Genomic DNA, 19,850 nt, shown 5'->3' with positions numbered 1-19,850 from the left:
TTCTCCAATCCGCCAATCCGGCGGACGGATGGCAGATTAGAGGTTCCGTAGCCGCAACCGACCCGCGCCCACCCCTAGCTGGAGGAGAGAGAGTTGGGCGTTGACCTGATGGAGCTCACTCGTCCTGTTCTGCAATCGGTGAGCCAATTTTGTGACAACCGTCACCGTCTCCATATAGGACGTCAGTGTGAAATGATTGGCTTCTATGTCAGATTGAGCTGCCATGATTTGCTCAATCGACATCATAGGAAGATTTGGAAGAGGAATGACAGAAAGAGTAGGAGTAGAGGCACTCGGTCCAGCAGAGCTTATGGGATCGTTTAGGTACGGAAATAGAGTGAGGGGACGGGATGAGGAAGCCATGGTTTAGAGGTGAGAGGTGTAAAAGAAATGAGTTACAGAGAAATAGAAGAGAATAAACTGAGGTTTGGCCTCCTTCGTTCAGTTTTTTTTTTTTTTTTTTCTCTCGATGAGGAAGAAGAACTGAAAATAGTAGTGAAGAAGAAATAGAAGAGAGAGAGGTGAAAAAGAAGAAGCAACCGAGTGTGATTAAGAAGCAGGCTGAAGAGAAGAGATTGAAGAGAAGAAGACAAGAAGGGAGAGATAACCGAGGCGAGCGGCAATCGAGAAGAGCTACTTTTGTCGGCCAATGACGCAAAAGTGAGGCCTCGTGTCAAACACGTTTTGCGAAAAACCGAGAGAGACGCGGGAGAGTTGTATGTGTATACATATCTGTATATATATTGTATAGCTATGTAATATATATATATATATATATATATATTTGTTGATTGACCGTTGATTGATATATATATATATATATATTTGCTATATATATATTTTTGATGTCATTTATCACTATCATTTTCTTCATTCTCCTCCAGATTCTGACCTATGATTTCCTTTTGATAATGTCACAGGGGGAGAAATTATATGATGTTATGTATTATGGTATTATTTTCAAACTAATCTGATGTTATGTATTTATAACTTGATATCTTAATCTTATATTATGTTGTTGATTAAAACTTATTTAATACACATGTGCTAACCTATGTATTTAGAAATAAATTCAGGGAGCATGACTTAAGGGGGAGCCTTTCTTACTCCCAAATCAAATCAAAACATCATTATGTGCCATCATCAAAAAAGGGGAGATTGTTAGACTTATTTATTTTGATGATTTATTTAATTATGTTTTAATTTATTTGAAAAAGAAAAATAGAATCCCAAATTTATTTTGATGATTTATTTGAAAGAGAAAAATAGAATTAAAATTTATTTTGTCTCGTTATTTCTCACCTAAACCTTTATCCTAAATGTTGTTAGAATGTATTTAATATTTGATTAAATCAGGAGTTCAAACAGCCCAAAACAAAGGTTCAAACAGCCTAGCACAACAGCAGGCCAAAAGGTTCAAGTGAAAGATATTCAAATTAGTAATAATGGAAGTACAACGGCTATAAAGGTTCAAAAGGCCAAAAGGGTCAAAAGATTCAAGTGGAAGATATTAAAATTTGTAATGATGGAGTAGAAGATATTCAAATTGGTGATGATGGAAGTACAACGGCTATAAACGGCTATAAATTCAAATGATTACAACGGCTATAAACGGCTATAAATTCAAATGACTACAACAGCTATAAACGGCTATAATTTTCATTATATATACCAAAGCCTCTAATGTAAGCAAGTTACAAAAACCTGAAAAATATTCTTTGATCTATAATCACTCACATCTATTCTCACAAATTATACACTGAGCCTTATAGCATTAAGCTCATCTTTCCTGTGTGAGATTTATAGAAAAATCAAAACTTCATTTTATATATCTATCTTTGAGAGATATTTATTGTAAGCTTTCTTTGAAAGCAAATATATCATTTCATCTTATAAAAGTGTTGCAAACACTGTGTTCTTGAAATCTTGAGAGTAATTGTGAATCACCTAAGATTTGCAAGAGTTTAGACTTGTGAAGTCTATGTAAAATCCGTGGAGGATTGCTCAATTTGTGAAAAGGTTGCTAGCACCCTGTGAAGCTAGAAGATAGTGGAAAATCTCAAGTGAAGCTTGAGGAGTGGATGTAGGCTTGGTTGAAGCCAAACCACTATAAATCTGTTTGTCTTCTCTTCCCTAATCTCTTTACTTTCCTACTACCGCTATATCTATCTAATATTCATGTGCTAATTATTTGATTTACCCTGTACGTTAGTTATACTTCATTGTTATTTTGTTTGATCATTTACTGCTAACTTAATCATTGTGCTTGTTAATAATTTGTTGTACTAATAGTTAATTTTATTGAGGTATTATTAATTTTAATTTGTAAAAACCTAATTTACCCCCCTCTTAGGTTGTCTTTTGGGTAACACCTTAAACCCAAGTCCACTGTTGTAGCAATCCACAACAGGTTTTGAATTCAATCATTGTGTTCCAAAATAAGATTCCCACTCATTGTGCTTGTTCTCCAGATGCAAATGCTCGATACATTTTGTGAAGCTGAAGCTGAAATGTGCTCCCTGGATCAGAATTCAAATGGGAAATATTGAACTATATATTTTGTTTTATGAAAACACGTTTTAGGGTTTTTGGAGCAAAAGCAATATGTGTCTTGTTGTTACCAAGTCAGGCCAGACTCTAATGGCATAGGCTTCCACTGTGTTTAGCAGCCACTTATTTGGTCCATGCTGCATATTGTTGTTTCAAACATATTCACCAAACAAGTTAGGTTCAAAATTAGATATTTGATTTTGTTGTAATTTATAATTGTGTTGAACATTGAGCTTAAGAAGCACACCATAACTGTTTTTTTTTTGGAGGAAATATTTCCAGTGTGCAATTAACCCCCAAAAAAAAAAAATTCCTTTCCTTTATTTCATTTTTCTCATCAAATATTTCTTATACAATATTCTTGACAATTGAACGAAATATCAAAACAAGTTAAGTGTTCGTTTATTTTCACATATACACAACTTAATTAATTAGGGGAAATTACAAAAGAAGAATTCCAGGGTATTGACCCTTGTAAAAAAATAAACATCAATTTTTAATTTTGTCAATTTAAACCTTAAATTTTTGAATTATTTTCAATCTAAACTATCAGACTATTTTCATTAAGTAAAACCAATAGAAAAAAGAAATATTTTAGTTATTAAACTTAATATAAGTATACATAAGCAATCCAAAATACCATTTTTCATTGAATTTAATAACTAAAATACTATTTCTTCCATAGGTTTTACTTAATGGAAATAGGCACATGGTTTGAATTGAAAATAAATCAAAATTTTAGGGTCTAAATTGACAAAGTAAAAAATTCAGAGTTTATTTTGTTACAAGGGTCAAATATTTATTTATTTGTAATTTTTCCTAATTAATTCCAAGTTAATTTTGATAGACACATGGCAATTATAAAAGCTCAACAGGGCTAAATCAATGCAACAATGTTTAATAGATTCCATTAAACACATTCCTGTTTTTATGTAGGGGAAATAGCAGATAAGTGGAAAGTTCAAAAAATAATTTCAGATACATGGAAAACTTTATAAAATTTTCTTTTAATCTTGTAAAGTTCGTCTTGAATATGCAATTTTTTTTTTTTTTTTTTTAAGTTGCACTGAAATGAAATTCCCCCTAGTATGTATGTATGTACGTACTAAGAGATGAAATATCTAACTAAATTTTTGGAATTCATTTACTCTGTTTCGATGGAGGGGTTTAGTGAGAAAAGAAAAGAAATGGTGAGACTTCACTTATATAGATGGTTGAGTAAGGTGAGAAATGGACTCTCACCAAACTTGTGTTTTGTTTCTCACCAAAAGTGGTGAGATTTGTGAGAAAAGAATTGAATTTAATGAAATTTGTTTAAAATGCCAAAACTACTCATATGAAAAAACATAACTTATTAATATGGAAGGTTATTTTAATAAAATAAAATAAAACACTTTCTTTTCCTTTCTCTTACTTACCCTATCCAAACAACATAGGGGAGAAACCCCATTTTATTATCTTTTATTCATCTAAACATAATGGTGAGAAATCATAATCGTTTCTTTTCTTTTCTCACCCAAGTGACAAACCCCAATCGTTTCTTTTCTCACCTCCCCTCATGATCCAAACAGAGTGTTAGAGACATCACAAATGTATGTACCGTATTGGCAATAGCAAATTGAAATGTGGTTTAGCAGTTGTTAGTTTTTTGCTTGATGTGCGCGTTCTAAGATTCTCGTTTTGTCTGTGTACAGTGTGTTGCATAGTGTAGAGGTTCATTTTGATTGATTTAGTTGTAGTCTTTTTGGCAAATTAGGAGACAAAAGGAAAGATTAAGTAGGAGAGAAAAGAAAAGAATGGAAAATGGTTATTAGTTCCAGTGATTAAAGAGGCTGTTCGCCTGGGTTTGGGCCAGCATCCTACCGTAGCGAAGGCTCGGGGTAAGGTCGAGTCACAGTCGACTTGTGGCACTTGGCGCTGTATCCTTTAAGGGAATAAAGTTGCGCCTGCACTACTACCTATGGGTTTTGATGAGATGGTAACTGAGGTCTAACAATTAGTATCAGAGCAAGGTCTCAAGTTCGATTCCCTTGGAGGGCATGCTACTTGCGGACAGGTGTTGGGGGGATTGTTGGCCTGGGTTTGGGCCAACATCCTGCTATGGCAGAGGCCTAGGGTAAGGCCGAGTCGCAGTCGACTCGTGGCGCTTGGCGCTATACCCTTTAAGGGAATAAAGTTGCGCCTTCACCACTACCTATGGGTTTTGGTGAGATGGTAAGCGCTAAGGTCCAACAGAGACAGCCATTCATATCATCTCTCATGTAAATGTTGTTGTGAATTCATTTTTCTATGTACTAGACAAGTGCAAATGGTTCGGATTGAAGTCATAAGCCATTTTCTTCTTAGATTTAATATAACAATTGTCCTAATTTTCAGCAAGATGCAAGTGGGATCATAGACCACATCTCTATTTTTCTTGCTGCCTTTGTCATTTGGTTAGGAGACTTATTCTACGGTTTCTTCTAGTAGATTTTTGAGGATTTATTTATTTATTTTCCAGCTTGGCTTTTAAATGTTTGGGAAATTACATGGTAAATGTTGTATAATTCTCTGTTTAGCATCCATATCATCTTTGTGAAAGAAAGCAACAAGTGGATATGTGACGACAAATTGCATTGAAGTAAAGAGGACTTTGCTTTTCGGACCTTTGTTAATAAAACCTTTAGACATTCAAGTCCTGCAACTGTATTAACATAACACCCTAATAATGTAAGCTGAATTCTGTGGGTTCCAACCTATTTCACCAGCTTCAAACGTGTATAATTCAACTTTGTGATACACATACCAAAATGACACTTAGCCTCAATTTTTTATCTCTCTCTCTCTCTTTCTCTATCTTATTTCATGGGACTTTATGTGTATTTAATCACTCTCTTTATCTTGTTTTGTTTATCTAAAGTCTTCCACACAATTCCAATGAAATAATCTCAAACCAAAGTTCCAAAATTATCCACTAAACAGTAGCAAATAATTTGCATAATTATATTTTTCATTTCCACACATTTTAAAAATTATAATTTAAACCAAAGACAGATTCCCATTTTTCTTACAATTTTCAATGTGTACCCAACAAAATTATTAGTAATTAATTTTCCCTTTAGGATGGGACGTTACACTATCCATCTACTAACCACCCACAATTATCAAACCCTAGTCCAAAGGACAGGCCGTCACCCCCATTGAGGAGACAGGGATATTTGCCATTGTAGTTCTTTTAGTCCATTATTGTTTTTTAATCGCATCTTGTTTAAAATGAATACCATTCTTTAAGTGCAACTGCTAGAAAAATACTTCAGGAAGGCTTATTCTCAATTTTCTTTGCAAACATGCTATTTAGTGTCAATATAGATCTGCATGTTATATCACTGACAAGTTATTACATGCATCAGATTATTAGAAAAGGATAGATGTGAGCAAGAAAAAATCAGATGAGGCAAGATCCGAAGCTGCTTCAGATGCAGAAATGGATTTGCTTCAACAAGAGTTGGAAGAGGAATTCCGCTATAAAAAAATTGACAAGTTTTTTCCATCTCATAAAAGTTTAAGGAGAAATTACACAAAAAACCCCAGAGTTTAGCGCCTTTTTCAAATTAAACCCCAGGTTTCAAATTGTGACAATTTGTACCCTACCATTCCACCTATGTTGTAATTTGATCCCCCTGTCCATCTTCGTCTCTATTAGTTAACGAAAGACTGATTTGGGCGCCAAAATTGCCCTAATCTTCACGATTTAAGGCAAAAAAACACCCCTCTATTGCGATTTATAGCTCCATGCAACCCACCTGGTGATTCAACCCGCGATTGAAGCCACGCATCGAAGGAAGACAGCAATTTCATAGTTGATTTTCCAAAAAGCTTTGGATTCTGAGACAGAGGTAAGAAATGGGTTCATTTTTGGTTGTTTTATACGGGTTTTTCCCTTTTTTTTTTCTTCATTGTTGACCTTCTTTTTTTCACCATTGTTGACCTTCTTTTTTTATTATTCATTTATGACATTGTTTTTCTCTCCATTGTCGATGCACACTTATTGTTTATTGCTTTGTGACATTGCTTTGGTCTCCGACTGTATGTATGCCTCTGTATCACTGAATACATTGCAGTCCCAAGGTCTCCATTATTTTTATAGGGTATTCTGTGCCTGCTTTTCTGTCATATTTTGTCTCCATAGATAAAGAATTGTGGGCCAAATTGCTTTATATGAGGGTTTTGTTTTTTTAATATGCTTTGTTTTGCAAGTAGACCCATAGTTATTGTCATTATTCTTTTGTTTATGTATGGATGCAGTAAGGGCAACTTCTGTTAAAGTTCTGATATACCACAATGGCTATTTTATTGAGAATGATGAAAGGAGTTATGTTAGGGGTAATGTGAATGTATTTGATGCAGTTGATGTTGATAAATTATCTATCCCAGAGATTAGCTACATGTTGAAGGAGTTGGGTGTTTTTTATTACAAGCATATTTTCTATAGGATTTCCAACAAAAATTTGGTCTTAGGGTTAAGAGTGTTGGCTAATGATGATGATATTAGAGAAATGTATTCTTTGTTGGAAAATACAAATACCTTAGAGTTGTTTATTGAGCATCATAAGCCGCATAATGTAGATATTGCTCATCCTGTGTTATTCCTTACTGATGTGCCTGTGAAAGATGTGGAAAATGATGGAAATTACAACAATGGTCACTGTCAAGAGGACTCAAACACTGACAGTGATGGCAATGATGACCCATCAGACAAGGATTTCTCAAATAGTAGTGATGATGATGATCCTGATCTTGATGACATCATGTTTGATAGTAATATTGAGAGAGATGTCAATGAAGAAGGGCTTAAAGAAGGTCATGAGTGTCAAGTGAATGATGCAGATTCATCTGAGGAAGAACTGGTTACCCCTACATGCTCTGATAATGAGAATAATAACAACAGGCCTAAGTACCCTAAATTTAGGGCTGAGGCTGATATGCAGAACATAGAATTCAAACTAGGAATGTTGTTTAGTACTGCAAATGAGTTCAAAGATGCTGTCAAGAAATATGCAGTAAAAGAAGGATATGATGTGAAGTTTACTAAGAGTGAAAAATAGAAGGTTCAAGTGAATTTGTAGTGGTAGGTGTGAATGGAGACTGTATGCATCTGAGATGACTGGAGAGAACACTTTGCAGATAAAAACATATCAACCTAAACACTCTTGTCGTAGAACTTACAAGAATAGACAAATAATAGTTTCTTGGTTGACAGAGAAGTATGTCCAGAAATTTAGGACTACCCCAACATTGAAAGTGAATGAGTTTCAGGAAACTATCAAAGAGAATTTTGTTGTAAGTGTGTCAACAATGAAAGCTTATAGAGCCAAAAAAACAGTAATTCAGAAGATTGAGGGAACTAATGTTGAACAATATAGCAGGATACGAGATTATGCAGCTGAGTTGAAAAGAACCAATGAGGGTACTAATGTTGACATAAATGTGTGGAGGCCTCAATTGGAAGTTAAACCTAGGTTCCAGAGAATATATATATGCCTTGGTACAATTAGGAGAGGGTTTCTATCTAGTGTGAGACCATTAATTGGGTTGGATGCTTGTTTTCTGAAAGGAGCTTGCCAAGGGTAGTTATTTGCAGCTGTTGGATGAGATGGAAACAATCAAATGTATCCAATAGCTTATGTTGTAGCTGAGGTAGAGTGTAAGGAGAGCTGGACTTGGTTTTTACACAACTTGTTACAAGATATTGGCCCATTTGAAGAACATGGATGGACATTTATGACTGATCAACAGAAGGCAAATATTTTTATGTATTCCTTATGTTTTGAAATACTCTTATCATTATGTCATTCCTAGAATAATGTTGTCAATTAATTGTTTGGTTATGCTATCTGTTTTTGTTACAGGGACTTGTTCCAAGCTTGAGATTGGTATGCCCTGAAGCCAATCACAGGTTCTGTTTCAGACAAGTTGTTAAAGGAAAAGAGTTGAAGGATTGTGTTTGAAAGGCAGCAAAAGCATACATAAGGATTGAATGGGAGAGGCACATGACTAAGCTACAAAGAGTAGATAATAAGGCATATGACTGGATGATGAGAGTGAACCCAGTCCAATGGTCTAGGCATGGGTTTAGTCCAAGAACCAAATCCAATAGGCTACTTAACAACATCTCTGAATGCTTTAACTCATGGGTGATACAAGCTAGGGACAAACACATCCTTACCATGATGGAGATGATTAGGAGGGCTTTGATGGTGAGGATACATGAATGTAGAGACAACATGTTGAAATACAAAGGGCCTATTTGTGAAAAGATACAATGTAAAATTGAAAAGAGGAAGTTGAAGTCCAAAGTATGGATACCTACATGGTCAGGAGGTGCTGAGTTTGAAGTCAGACATGGAGGGGATGGATATGTAGTGAACTTAGAGAATAGGATATGCACATGCTTCAAATGGGACCTCACAAGAATCCCTTGTCCCCATGAGGTAGCTGCTATATTTTTTTAGAAGGAGAGGGTTGAAGATTATGTTCATGCATATTTCAAGAAGGAAACTTTTTTGAAGACTTATGAGGCATTGATTAATCCAATGAATGGGCCAGATCTGTGACCTAAAACAGCGTGTGACCCTCTTCTACCTCCTAAGCTTAAAAGATCAACTGGTAGGCCTTCAAGACATAGAGTTAGGGACCCAGATGAACCTAAGAATCCATACAAGTTGCAGAGGATGTAGTCTACCCTAAAATGCTCTAAATGTGGTTGTTATGGTCACAATCAAAGGACTTGCAAGGGTCCAATGAAAGGAAAGACAAGTGGACCTTCTAAGAAATTCAATAGTAGTGTAAGTGTTTCATTGAATAAAAGTAAATAAACATTATGTTAGTAATAAATAATACATGTTACTAATTACAAACTTCTTTTACAGACATTCATGGGCTTTAGGACAGCTGCATTATTTGGGGAAGAGGGGAGCAGTCAAGCACAAGCTGATGATTGTTAATCTAGGAAGAGGCCAGCAGTAGTAAGTGGTGTTGAAGAGCAACTGATAGGCAACCAAGGAAGATGACAAGATCAACAGCAACAGACATTGGCAACAAGCAAGCAATGAGCAGCCAGTGTAGTGTGAACAAATGGTTTTGAACACTTTTGTAATTAAAATAGAATTTTTGCAATATTCATGAGGCTTTTGGAATGTTCATGGTTTATCTTACCTTACTCATCACTTTTGTAATTAAAATAGGCTTTTAGAACAATTGTGCTGTACATATGGGTTATGAAACCTTGAACAATCCTTGTATGGTTATTATCCTTCAATGGTTGAATGGTTGAAACCCAATGTTTGGTTGGCTTGAATTATGTTCCAAGTTCATTCATGAAAATAACAAGTTCTTATGCTTGCATTGTTGTGGTTGTTATGCTTATGTCAAACCAGGTTTCATATGCTTGTATGGTTATCAATTTTGACCATGCTTGTATGGTTATTATCATTGTACATGAATGTAGGGACAACATGTTGAAGCTAGGGACAAACCATTACAAAACCATTTCACCATTACAAAACAAAACCATTTCACCAATTGATAACAAAAGCATTGAATTACAAAACAAAAGCATTTCACAAACCATTTCAAACCTAACATTTTATTTACATTTAACCATTACAAAACAAAAACAATGCACTAAGCATTTCCTCATTACAAAACAAAAGCATTGCAATTGCAATTAATAACAAACCATTTCACCATTTCAAATCAAACACAATTGACATTGCTATTGTTCAACAAAAGCATTGCAATTACAAAACACATTGTGGAAGTAATGTACCTAACCAAAACACATATTATCAATTACATAGCAAGCCTAAACACTATTTTGGAGTACAAATAGTCCATTCATAAGCAATGTAGCAATCAAGGCAATGCCAAGCCACTTCTATCGTGCACAATAACGTTGAACAACATCCTCTAATTATGTGACCTAATTGACACATTCTTCTAGTGCTGCAACCTTATCCACCAACTTTGGCAATACTTGTCTACCACGAGGACATGTGGGTGGATCGTACCAGGAAAAGAAACCACAAGCCCCATTTTTCTATAATTGCAATAAAACATAAACAAATGAGCAATTATTTTTTGGTGAATATTCCATAGAGTTGTTATCTCCTTCAAATTGAACATATTACTTTATTCTCAATTTTTTATAAATACTGAAAAATTGTATACACTTACTTCATAATTAGGACAACCCAAGAACCTCCTAGCAGGATTAGCATGAGTCCACGAAGTTCTGATCTTTGCTCTTAACCCACAACTGCAATGAGTCAACTCACCCCAATTGTTCCCACCCTAACTATTACATTCACTCATTTTTTTCTTTCACTTTGATGGAATAGAAAACAGTTTGCACGACTATGAAGAGAAAAAGAAGGTCAACAATGAAGACAAAAACAAAGTCAACAATGGAGAGAAAAAAAAGGTCAACAATGGAGAAAAAAGAAAGGGAAAAAATCGTATAAAACAACAAAAAACGAACCCATTTCTTACATCTGTCTCAGAGTCCAAAGCTTTTTGGAAAATCAACTATGAAATTGTTGTCTTCCTTCGATGCGTAGCTTCAATCACGGGTTGAATCACTAGGTGGGTTGCATGGAGCTGTAAACCGCAATGGAGGGCTTTCTTTTGTCCTAAATCGTGAAGATTGGGCAATTTTGGCGCCCAAATTAGTCTTCCATTAACTAATAGAGACAGAATGGACGGGGGGTTCGGATTGTAACACGGGTGGAATGGTGGGGTACAAATTGTTGCAATTTGAAACCTGGGGTTTAATTTGAAAAATGCGCTAAATCCTGGGATTTTTTGTGTAATTTCCCCAAAGTTTAAAAGCCAACCGTAGCCAAGCTCCCAAATAAGCCATTTATGACATAACAAATTTTTTTTTTTTTTAAACTTAAGAGAAATTAGTAATGTAATTTATCAATTTTTTTATATGAAAATAATTATTTGATAATGATTTATAGTCTAGATGATCAAAATTGAGACAATGACAGTGTAATTGTTCAAAAACATTTTCAAATCATGTTTTGTGTGTTTGGTTTAGTTTTAGAATTATAATTTGAGTGTGAAGTTATATTTTGAGTTTTTGAATAATGATTGAAAATAGAGAATTTGTTTGGTTATGAGTTTTAAAAATAGTTTTGAAATAATTTATATTTTTTTTTGATTCATTGATGTATAGAATGTGAGAGAATGTGGAGGAGAGAGGAGAGAGGAGAGATGAGAGAAAAAAATTGATTGATTGAATAATAATAATAATAAATAAATAAATAAAAAAAGAGAAGAGAGAAGTTTTGAAAGTAATTTTGAGTTATATTTTAAAAATATGTTTGGTCAATATGTTTCATCTAAATCATGATTTAAAAACAGAATTGAGTTTTGAAAAGTAAATCAAATGTTACAATAGCGTTTGGTAATGTTTACATTTTTTATTTATGTTTACAAAATTTTTATAAACTAGTTTTTATTTATTTTTAGAAAAACATAAACTACAAACGCGTTTTGAACAAAATGTCTGAAATTTTTTTAAAACATAACTAAAAAATATGTTTGTTCAAGCCTAAAATATTTCTATTTATTTTTTATCATTTATGACAATGGAATCATACACATTATAATTGAAAAAAAATATTATTAGTCAAAATTTAAAATTTTTGTTTAAAACTATTTTTGAGTTTACGTTTTTTTCTCAAATTTATAAATTAAGATAACCATTTATAAACCAAAAAAATTATCAAACAAGTTTTTATGACAATTTTAAAAATTTTTGTAAATATAAATTGAAAACTGAAAACTGAAAACGAGATGATTATCAAACAAACTCAATTTATTTATTTTTTTTAAATTTTTTTTCAAAAAATGTGCCAAAAAAAAAATATGAGTCAAATAAGTCAATAAATTGATTTTTTTTCCTACTTCCCAAAATGCCAGAGGTAAAATTTATAAGCATTAAGAATTAAAATTTACAAAATATTTTTGTTAAAATTTTCCCATAAAAATTCAATGTTGGTCCCAGTGAAACAGTGGCCCTTCTCCCGAGGGCTATAGCCTGTAAGCTGTAGGCCATTCATGGCCCATTAAGAGTAACTTACACCAGACCTGACCAAGCCCATTGAGCAGTCCAAACAGATAACACGATTTCGTACACCGGCCCACAGTCTTCACACGTGCGACTCATTTCAAAAAAACAAAAAAAAAAAAAATTAGGGTTTTTCAAGGGTCGGCGATCTCGGGCAGACATCTCTTGCCTGCCCGTTGTGTTTTCACTCATCGACATCTCTCTCGCGCTTCTTCCAAGCATTCGAAATACATATATCTATCTATCTATCTATCTATACTATTATAAAGTGAACACATAATATGATGTCCTGAAGTTTTTTTTAAAAAAAAGATGGGCAAGATTTGAACCCATGACCATGAATACTCATACCACTTAAACTAAGTACACATTATAATATTAATTTTATTATTATTTTATTTTATTCTTATTTATTTAATTTACACACACATCCTGTTACACATCATTTATATGTATCTACATATTCGATTCGATAGCCTCGTTGTCTCTCACTCTCGATTGATCAAGCACAGAGAGAGAGAGAGAGAAAGAGGGGAGGGACAGAGAAACCCTAGCTCCTGTGGTTAGCTGTTGCGGTCAAATAAGGTATACTTCTACTGTCTCTCAATCTGGTTGTCGTTTTGAGGGTTTATGGTTATGCTCTGTTTGTATTTGTCATTGTATCTGCTTTTTGCTGCCTCTTGTTTGTGTTTCTTTTTTTATATAAGAAGTCTGGGCTGTTTGTTTGGATGGAAAATAATTACTGAAACATTTTCTTGGATGTTTTTGGGACTCTTTATGTATTTGTTATTTGATGGGTAGTTTGGAATTTGAAGTTTGGGGGTCTTTTACTGTTCCTTTTTGCTTTGTTTTGGGCAGCTGAAATTTGTCTTTTTAGAAGGAAAACTTTTGTCTTTTCTGGAAACAACTACTTGGAATTTTGAATTGCCATTTTTCTTCAACTGTTTTATTGAAGTGGGTATGATGGTTTTGAAAAGCATACCTTTATTATTTCCAATAGAATCCAAATCGTGAGATGAAACATAGCCGTGCTGTTGAAAAAATGTAGCTTATTATTGTGATTGGTACTAATGAGCAGTTTTGTTGAACAATTCACGTACCGTGAGAAGGAAAGGTTGCACTGTTCATATTTCCTGGAAATTGGCATCCCTAAGCTAGAGGCTGGAACTACACACATGCCTACAGACAACAGTGATCCTAGCACTCTCATTTCTGATGTACCTTATATCATAACCATGCACCACATTAAACTCCCTCAAATACTCTCTGAAACTTGCGGGCTGAGAAATTTCATTCCAACTACAAGTTTGGGATCCTTCATTGTCCCTTCTTTGTATTCTGGGTATCAAGCGTCATCTCTCTCATCTGATGATCCTTTCAGACTAATCAATTCATCATCATCATCATCATCAACATCTGAATACTAAGCAACATCATTTGGTAGATTGACTTTAGGTGGTGGTCCTTCAGTTATTCTGTGTGAGATTTCATAAAAAATGTCATCATTTGGACCCTCCAGGTCTTCATACAACCAACTTTGGTTATTACTTTCCTCTACACTATCTTCAGAAGTTTCAGTATCATTATATTCTTCACTAACTAATATAGTCCAAGTCCTTGGAATCATCACTATCAATTCTCTCTTCATCAGCCAAAAATTTAGTCTCACTATGTGCATTGTCACTCTTATCAGCCTCATTACCTTCTACAGACTCAGTGTCAATAGTATGTTGCAACCCCTTCTCATGTTGTGTATCATTACCCTCATGCTCCCTTCCTATTTAATTCTCCCTAGCTTGATTTTGACTTGATTTCTTACTACCCGCCCTTCTTGTTTGACTATCATCTGAGTCATTCCCAGTGTCATCAACTATGATGTCAATATCAGGCAAGTTTATATCAATAATGTTTGTGTCACCACCACATATGGCATTATCACCCTGTTCTGTGTCACCACCCTGTTCTGTGTCACCACCACCTATGGCATTACCACCCTGTTCTGCACCATTGGGATCTGACAACAACTCACCATTGGATGACAAAACCATAATAGGATCTACACCATTCTCTACATACTACTACATAATCCAAACCTTTATAAGCCTTAAGCATTTTCATCACATCAGCATCACTGTAAATTGTTTTCAACCCAACATCTAAACTATAATCAGGCCATGTATAGTATATATCTATGTTTGCTCATTTTCTATCAACCAGGTCATAATAAAGGTTTCTTAACTCAAACATGGACATTTTGTCAAGGTCACAGTTAATTATTTCATTCACCCTACCACCCTTATAAAATGGCCCCATGGTGCATTTGAACAGTTATGAATTTGTCTGACATTTTCAGCATTCACTCCTAAAGTAGAAAAGAATTTCATCAATACATTTTGGAACCACAACCTACAACCCTAAACCCTAAACAAAGATATAGTCATGCATGTAACCAACATAAACTAAAATAATAAATAATCCCTAATCCTCAAACAGATCACACAAAACAGGAAAAGAATGAATATAAAAGCATAAAGTCATTCAATACAAACGCCTACAGTATACACTGAGGATTAAATGCCTACAATCATACAATACAAAGTATAAAGTAATAGAATTAAAAAACCTATTCTTCAGGCATAAAGTTAATAGTTAATTGAAGAAGGAAACAAACAAAGTAATACACTGAGGATTAGGGATAAACTTCACCTTTTCAGTGCATACCCCACACAAAATACAATGACAATAAACGAACAAAGTAATACACTGACATCATTCACTATAAATAAACAAATAACCATAGGGGACCACAGTATATGAACAATTTCATATATACAAAACCACCATACCAACAGGATATGACCAACTGCATCGAACATAGTGTCCATGACAAAAAGTTAACCACTAATGGTGCGAAAAAGGAAGGCACACAAACCCTAATATACAAAACATACAGCAAATCGAACTAAATGAAATACAAAATAAAAAGCAATGATCGAAAAAATACCGTACAACTTATTTTTCGTGAACTTTGGTCTTTGTTTGCTTCATAAATCTTCAAATTAGTGACAAGCGAACAATCGAAGCCCTACTTTCTCAAATCAATACACTATTTTTTGATTGAAATCCTAATTTGTTCAATCGAACAACCTTAATTTGTTGAATCGTTCGATCGAACAACCTTAGTTCTCTTCACTTTTCTCTTCTCAGATGCATGACTGTTGGAAGTGAAAATGGTTAGCAAGCTTAGAGATATATATATATATATATATATACAAGGGCAAATTGGTCTTTTTACGTCTTCCATACACGGTGTTAACGGTGCACATTAGTCTATCAACCACAGGGGGTTATGTGGTGATATTCGAAAGTCAGGAGTAATCCGCATATGGCCTAAATCATAAGGGTTAAACTGAAGCTTGTCCAAAAATTAAAATATAAAGAGCCAAAAGAATGAGAAGGAAAAAAAAAGGAGTAAAAGTTATAATAAAAAAATGACAAAATATAAAAAGGGTTAGTGAAATTAATTTACTCCAAAACAAAATAAAAATTTCAGTTTATGATTTCTTACCATGAATAATAAATAAAAGAGGTGACTTTTTTTATTTGTTCTCACTTTGTATAATTTGAACTTTCCCTCTTTTCCATTAGCACTTTCCTCCTCTTGTCGAAACTTGAAAGCACAGACAAATTGGATGGCATAATAGACATATAGTAAACAACAAATCTGTGAATCCCATACCAACCAACATCATCAGAAGGTAATTACATGGATCATTTTAGTTTCGCATCACTGTAAATCTACTCTTTTTTTTATTTTTTTATTTTTTTTATTTTTTAAACCCTAGATTGCTTCAGAGGAAGATCCGAGTAGATTCATCTCAAACCCAACAAAAAAAAAAAATGGGAGATTTGTCGAGAAAGATTGATGTGACGACTGTAATTGCGGTCAGTGACGACTTCGTTGGGGTTCTCAGAGATGAGAAGGATGTTAACAACTTGACCCAACATTTGGAACAATCAAAGGCTCTTCAATCTCAATGCGACGCTGATTACAATGATGTTCTCAGCTTGCTTCAAGGTCCAGTTTTTTTCCCTGTTTGTTCTCAACACCCCTTCTTTCTTTTCAATTTATTTTGTTAAAAATTGCTGTTTTTATGTAAGGGAAATAGCAGTTAAGTGGAAAGTTCAAAAAATAATTTCAGATACATGGAAAACTACATAAAATTTTCTTTTAATCTTGTAAAGTTCGTCTTGAATATGTAATTTTTTCTTTTTTTTTTTAAGTTGCACTGAAATGAAATTCCCCCCAGTATGTATGTATGTACGTACGTACTAAGAGATGGAATATCTAACTAAAATTTTGGGATTCATTTACTCTATTTTGATGGAGGGGTTTAGTGAGAAAAGAAAAGAAATGGTGAGACTTCACTATATGGATGGTTGAGGAAGGTGAGAAATGGACTCTCACCAATCTTGTGTTTTGTTTCTCACCAAAAGTGGTGAGATTTGTGAGAAAAGAATTGAATTTAATGAAATTTGTTTAAAATACCAAAACTACTCATATGAAAAAACACAACTTATTAATATGGAACGTTATTTTAATAAAATAAAATAAAACACTTTCTTTTCCTTTCTCTTACTTACCCTATCCAAACAACATAGGGGAGAAACCCCATTCTATTATCTTTTATTCATCCAAACATAATGGTGAGAAATCATAATCGTTTCTTTTCTTTTCTCACCCAAGTGACAAACTCCAATCGTTTCTTTTCTCGCCTCCCCTCATGATCCAAACAGAGTGTTAGAGACATCACAAATATATGTACCGTATTGGCAATAGCAAATTGAAGTGTGGTTTAGCAGTTGTTAGTTTTTTGCTTGATGTGCGCGTTCTAAGATTCTCGTTTGCATAACTTGCATAATTATATTTTTCATTTCCACACATTTTAAAAATTATAATGTAAACCAAAGACAAATTCCCATTTTCTTACAATTTTCAATGTGTACCCAACAAAATTATTAGTAATTAATTTTCCCTCTGGGATGGGATGTTACACTATTCATCTACTAACCACCCACAATTATCAAACCCTAGTCCAAATGACAGGCCGTCACTCCATTGAGGAGACTGGGATATTTGCCATTGTAGTTCTTTTAGTCCATCATTGTTTTTCAATTGCATCTTGTTTAAAATGAATACCATTCTTTAAGTGCAACTGCTAGAAAAATACTTCAGGAAGGCTTATTCTCAATTTTCTTTGCAAACACGCTATTTAGTGTCAATATAGATCTGCATGTTATATCACTGACAAGTTATTACATGCATCAGATTATCAGAAAAGGATAGATGTGAGCAAGAAAAAATCAGATGAGGCAAGATCCGAAGCTGCTTCAGATGCAGAAATGGATTTGCTTCAACAAGAGTTGGAAGAGGAATTTCAGAGAGAACGTTTGCTCCAGGAGGAACTTAGATAAGTATTTGGTCAATTTCAGTTGTATATTTTTTATTCTTGGTTTCAAATCAATGGTATTAATTGGTGATTTGTTTGTAAATTCTGTCAACACAGTTATTACCAATGAAATTAGTGATCTAGAAAATCAAAGGGCTTCTGTTGAAGAAAGAAGGGAGATTCTGAGAAAGCTTGAGCAAGATGAGATGAGGGCACAGTAAGTCCAGAAAACCTGTTACAATCATTTAAGGATTCTCGCTTTGTGTTGCTCATTCTAGTATGGTTGTCATGTCTTACAATGCTCATTTAAAGTTTTGTGTGGTCATGAATTCATCACATTTATTAGAAGAAAAAAATTGCTTGTGAACTCATGCTTGGAGTTTTAAAGTAGCGGGGGAGGGTTACTTCAATGTTTCAAATTTTGCCCTTTTGTTGGCTAGGGTCCTTCAGCATCAGTAACTTCGTATATATATCGTATTTTTATGTGTAATTGGGTTCATATATTCAACTAAAAAGATCTTATCAACTACTTTTGATTTGGAAGGTTGGAACCGCGCGAAATGTATTTACCTCGTACTTTATTCTCTCAAATCTGTATTTAAATAGAGTCAACCCTTTGACTTGTGAGGAAATAATATGTTACCATTCTTTCTTAGCCTTCTTTTGCAACTGTGATTTGATTTCTATTCTTTCCTTCTTTATCTACATTTTTGGATGCATCAGATTAAACAATTTTCTTGTGTCTTGTAGGATGAAGCTTTCAATGTATGCTTCTGTCACAAATATAATTCCAAACTTGCATGAAAATTCCAAAATATCAGGGTGTATCCTTACTTGTTCTTTTTACTCTTTTCCTTCCGTGATGTCAATTTTATTTCTAGTAGAGGCTAGTTTAGTATTTTGCAGAATTGGGTTTTCCTTAAACCTGACCAATAACAGATATCGTGAAAAGAGACGGAAAGGCGGTTGAGAAGTTTGAATTTGACCCTTCAGAAGCAATTGCATTTGATACATGCAACAACATTTGGAACATGATAAGCTTGTGATAAAATTCGAACGTTCTTCCATTTCCAAGGCAATATGGAATCCAGTTTATGAGTATATTTATATCGGTTGTCTTATAGTTATGTTGAAACTCAAAACTTTTTTAGCATTTTGAATCTTTAATCTTGTCAATTTGTAATTTTTGTTGACTTAATTCCAAGTCTGTTAGTGTTGACGCGAGTTATTTGGCTGTTTGCTCCATTTAATCTCTTTTCGTGATATTACTTGGAAGAAAATATTGCAGTTCTTGAATTGAGACAAGTTGAAAACATTTTAATCGCAGCAGATTAGTCGATCGCTATATTGAATCATTCAAACTCATTTCTAAATCAATTGTGCATAGATTGTTGCTGCGTAGATTTAGAAGTAGTTGTCTGTTTCCAACTAATGTAAATGCTTGCAAAGCTTGCAAGGATTTTGAATTTTCTTGAGAAAGTTTAAAATCTAACAACATATGTTCCTTAACCTAGATTTCATCATTTGGGATTTTCACCTAATTCATGCACTTTTTAGAAACATGGTTTGCCCATTTGTACACATTATTATATTAGCCTGTCAATTATATATGTATGGTAATGGATTGATGCTGGACTGAGTCACAGGTGCTACGAATTATACAGAATTTCCATGTTCATCTTCATCTGCTTTGTCGATGAAGCTGTTGGTGATTCTGGTTTTTTCTGTGCTGG

General features: G+C 34.0%; 1 protein-coding gene across 3 annotated transcripts; it reads left to right on the top strand.

The window, feature by feature from the left end:
• Positions 1-13,074: 13,074 nt before the first annotated feature.
• Positions 13,075-19,345, top strand: LOC114313420 (kinetochore protein SPC24 homolog). Of its 3 annotated transcripts, none has more exons than XM_082893942.1 (7): positions 13,075-13,252; positions 16,316-16,425; positions 16,523-16,745; positions 17,997-18,139; positions 18,234-18,334; positions 18,868-18,941; positions 19,057-19,345. In XM_082893942.1, exons 3-7 carry the CDS (start codon positions 16,568-16,570, stop codon positions 19,161-19,163), a joined length of 603 nt encoding a protein of 200 aa, XP_082750068.1. In that variant the 5' UTR covers positions 13,075-13,252; positions 16,316-16,425; positions 16,523-16,567; the 3' UTR covers positions 19,164-19,345. The 3 variants fall into 3 exon arrangements, with proteins under 3 accessions (XP_082750068.1, XP_082750067.1, XP_082750069.1); XM_082893941.1 differs by having other exon boundaries at positions 16,513-16,745; XM_082893943.1 differs by lacking the exon at positions 16,316-16,425 and having other exon boundaries at positions 13,104-13,252; positions 16,513-16,745.
• The last annotated feature ends 505 nt before the right edge of the window (positions 19,346-19,850 follow it).

Source organism: Camellia sinensis, chromosome 11, assembly GCF_055761805.1.
Source record: "Camellia sinensis isolate YWXY chromosome 11, ASM5576180v1, whole genome shotgun sequence".
Classification (NCBI taxonomy): domain Eukaryota; kingdom Viridiplantae; phylum Streptophyta; class Magnoliopsida; order Ericales; family Theaceae; genus Camellia; species Camellia sinensis.
This window is presented reverse-complemented; position numbering and strand designations above follow the sequence as displayed.

What these genes read in the sequence shown, in the direction of transcription:
- LOC114313420 (XM_082893942.1), top strand. Translation starts at nt 16,568, where the DNA reads ATGGGAGATTTGTCGAGAAAGATTGATGTGACGACTGTAATTGCGGTC. An exon ending in TGTTCTCAGCTTGCTTCAAG is followed by an intron (nt 16,746 to 17,996) that starts GTCCAGTTTTTT and finishes TACATGCATCAG; the next exon opens with ATTATCAGAAAAGGATAGAT. An exon ending in TGCTCCAGGAGGAACTTAGA is followed by an intron (nt 18,140 to 18,233) that starts TAAGTATTTGGT and finishes TCTGTCAACACA; the next exon opens with GTTATTACCAATGAAATTAG.